The sequence below is a fragment of the Octopus bimaculoides genome, chromosome 6, assembly GCF_001194135.2.
Source record: "Octopus bimaculoides isolate UCB-OBI-ISO-001 chromosome 6, ASM119413v2, whole genome shotgun sequence".
Taxonomy (NCBI): Eukaryota; Metazoa; Mollusca; class Cephalopoda; order Octopoda; family Octopodidae; genus Octopus; species Octopus bimaculoides.
The window spans coordinates 84,008,640-84,012,597 of record NC_068986.1 but is presented as its reverse complement, the minus strand read 5'-3'; the positions used below and the strand labels follow the sequence as shown (position 1 = coordinate 84,012,597).

Below are 3,958 nucleotides of genomic sequence, written 5' to 3'. Positions count from 1 at the left end.
AAGCAAGTACCAGTCTTTGTTTAGGCAGACCTATGATCATAGAGAAGTCTTCCTCTTTGACCATCCCATCTTTCCAACAATGACCTTCCAATCTTTCTTCAGACATACGTGGTAAGTAGTTTGCTTCTCAACCACATAGTTTCAGATTTAATATCACGACATGGCACCTTGGGTAAGCCTTGTCAATGTATTTGGTAGATGGAAACTGAGAGAAGCTTATTGTCTGTGTTTGTGTGTGTGTGTGTTACTGTTTCCTTACCTTCACTTTTCATGATTGTTGTAAATGATTGTCACTGCAATGCAAGTAGTGTCCTTCATTTCCAATATTCTGTGACTGTCTGGTCAAGAAAATATTACCTTATTTAGAAACAGGTGAAGGTTGACCACAGGAAGGACATCTGGCTGTAGAAAATCTGCTTCAACCCATGCAGATATGGAAAAGTGACTGTTAAAACGATGATGTTGAGAAGTATAGCCCATACTGTATTATCCAATGCATCCTTTTTTAAAGATATTTGGTGTGAATTTATTTAGATCTGGGTGCTGATTGAGTGACCATGTATGTTATTTTACACCAGTTAAATACTGAAATGGCTTCAGTTGATTGTTTCATGCATATCTATGACCAAAGACATCAGCTTTTGCTGATTTAAGAAATCGTTATTTTATTGTTGAGATCAGAACAACAGGGAATATGATTTGTTTGCAATGTAATTTATTTAAGAAAAAGTACAAATATTCAATTGGAAATACCAATTTATTTATGAAATGCATATATTTTAGAAGCTTGTGTAATCGTTTCTAAGAGCATGAACTATTGAGAACCTTTGACACAAGTTGCTCAGACACCTCTGAGACTTCACCAATAACAACATTTGACATGGATCCTGAAATAATTTGCAGTTCAGAAATAACAGAATTACTAATGCCATAACCAAATATATTGATGTTACTAGAACGAAGATCCTTAGCTGCTTGCAGAGAATCAAATGAGTCATCTGACTTTCCATCAGTAATGAGGACAACTGCTCGACGTTTGTTTGATCCTAATTGCAGAGTTGCCTTAGCCAACCTCAAAGCATCTGCAGTGTTTGTAGAACCAGGAGACTTCTGCATGTTTTGAAGAGCTGCCAAGAGGCTTGACTTAGTAGTATGAGTAGTCAGTGAAAACTGTAGGGCAGAGTGAGAAGCAAATGTTATAAGAGCTACTTTAACTTTGTCCAGTCCACTCAATGATTTTACAAACGCAGAAACAATATTCATCTCCTCTGAAAAATCTTTCTTAGTAGTACTGTCTGAAGTGTCGATCAGGAAGACCACATCTGCACTGCCATTCTCACATAACCCTAGTAAGAAGAATATTGTTTTTGTATTAAATTTATAAATAACTGTATCAATTGTCTTCTGTAAGGAATACGAAGCCTAATTTAAAAACAAAATTGTGTTTTTATTATTATATTTTATTTATCATTAAAAGAGGATCATTAACCTATTATGATCCATTTTCTAATGAAATGAACTGTGCTTTAATTAATTTTGAAAATAATCAAGAAAAATTAGTTTTGTCATTATTAGGCAGGTCTTTGGAATATAAAGTTCTGATAGAAAAATTATGATGGAAAGGTTTTGTATAAATATAGACACTTTAAAACAGATTGTTTAGCATTACTAAGCCAGAGGCCATATGATATGGTCTGGTAACTAAAGAGTTATGTATAGGAAAGAATCATTTTTTGACTAGGTACAAGGTATTTTCCATGAGAAAAGATGTGTGGATGGTTGAATTAATCACTGTACTATTGGTATTTATTATATCAAATTCAGAAGAATCCATGGCAAATCAACCTTAGTTGACTTGGATTTGGAATTCAGAGGGACAAAAATATTTCTGTTAATATACTATAAATTATAGGCACAAGGTGATTTTTCTGGCATAAGATGTATTTTTGATCAAAAGGCATTTACTCTATTACACTATTTTGTTTTTATCATTTCTCTACTCTTGGTAGTTAAAGATTTATGATAAGCAAATATTGAATAATGTTAGTAGTGAATTGTTGGTTGTGATTTAACTATTTCTCTAGTCACAGTGTGAAGTATAAGATGCTAGACCAATGACCACATGGGCATATTGCTACAAGTAGCCATGAACATCATTCTACTTTTACTTCATTACTGAATTGTTAGTTGCAGGAAACAGTTTAGGTGCAAAAACAGTTCTCTAACAAAATGCATCCCATTCTTGCTTACATGGAAAGAAGAATATAAAAAATTCAGAAAAGAGAAAAAACAAACAAGATGTTTTGCATTAAGGAGGTCAAACTATGAAACCATTGTACTAGTAATGGTAATGATATATTTCTGTAGCATTGAAGTACTGACAAGTCCTGTACCTATCTAACTATGAGTGGAAAGAAATGTATCAAATAAAATGGCAGTTGAGGAAATAGTGTGTGGAGAAAGTGAACACTTACCAGTTTGATTCTTGGCATCTTTGCAGATAATTTTATTTATATCTTCCTCAATTAAATCTAAGGTGTGGTAGTCTGGGACCGTAAAGAGGGTACTTCCTGATGAAGCAATTGCTTTCAGTTCTGTGTCATCAGTTGCATTACCCACACCAATAGCATAAACTTCAATTCCAGCTTGATGCAAGGCTTTACCAGCGTCAATTGTTTTCTTTCTAAACACAGATTGGCCATCTGTAATTAACACCACTACGTGGTGTGCATTAGCACGAGCACCAGATGATGTACTAAAACCATTGCTTAAGATCTCTTGCAAGACCAGATGAGTATTTGTGACTCCTTGTATCTGAACAAGATTATTCAAAGCATCTAAAATATCTTTTTTTGTTTTATAAGAATTGAGACGGAAGTTTTGAATAGATTTATCTGCAAAAGTATACAGTCCCATATGTACATTGCTGTCACTAATGACTAGTTTAGTGTATTTTACAAACTCAGCCAAAAATTTCCGCTGCTTTGCAAAATCTTCTGTTGATATGCTACTTGAAGAATCTATGGCAAATATGACATCGGTGGGCCGAACTTTGCAAACTGGAAGTAAAAATCACAATAGATAAAATACATAGAAAGTCATTAACAGATAGGACAAAAGGTTGTGACATTCATACCTCTTTCAAGAACCTTAGTTACATAAATGCAATGCCTTTAGAAGGGAGTTGCTACCAATTTAGAATCTGTTGATAGAACTGATACAATAGCTTGTACCTTTCTTTAAATAACATTAACAAAGTTTCATAGAAATAAACATCTTGAAAATGTAAATCTTTTATCACAAGTTGTGGAAACTCAATTTCACAGCTACACATATGTATGTGCCTGCATGTGTTTATGCACAGTATGATTACAAAACTATGACATATACAATAGATTATATACACTTCAAACACAAAGGGTGTCACCTATGAAGACACATGGACACAATCACACACACAGACACACAGACACGCACACACACATACACGTGCGTGCCTGTGCTTGTGTGTATATATGTGTGTATATACATACGAGGTAGTATCAAAAGTTTCCTGGACTACTTATGTTTAATAAAAAATTACTTATTTACCTAAGTTTTAACATCATCTCCTCCAAAACAGTCAATCTGCATAGCAATACACTGGTCCCACATTCCTGCTACTATTGGAATCTGGCCTGGAAGTCATTTTCTATAAGTGAGTCAAGGATCTTTTGCAATTCACTCTGGATCTTGACAATGGTTTAAAATGACTCAGACAAGTAAAAGAAAAGAAAAAGGTACGAGTGGCTGTGTGGTAAGTAACTTGCTTACAAACCACATGGTTCCAGGTTCAGTCCCACTGCGTGGCACCTTGGGCAAGCGTCTTCTACTATAGCCTCAGGCTGACCAAAGCCTTGTGAGTGGATTTGGTAGACGGAAACTGAAAGAAGCCTGTCGTATATATATATGTATATAT

At 34.6% G+C, this 3,958-nt stretch overlaps 1 protein-coding gene across 1 annotated transcript in view; it reads right to left on the bottom strand.

Moving 5' to 3' along the window:
• Positions 1-695: 695 nt before the first annotated feature.
• The window catches only part of LOC106876883 (cartilage matrix protein), a 20,196-nt gene continuing 16,933 nt past the window's right edge, over positions 696-3,958 (bottom strand). Inside the window, exons 5-6 of the mRNA XM_014925627.2 lie at positions 2,475-3,059; positions 696-1,346 (exon numbers count right to left, since the gene is read on the bottom strand). Of these exons, the coding sequence (XP_014781113.1) occupies positions 802-1,346; positions 2,475-3,059 (1,130 nt within the window). The 3' untranslated portion in view covers positions 696-801. The remainder of the gene's footprint in view (positions 1,347-2,474; positions 3,060-3,958) is intronic.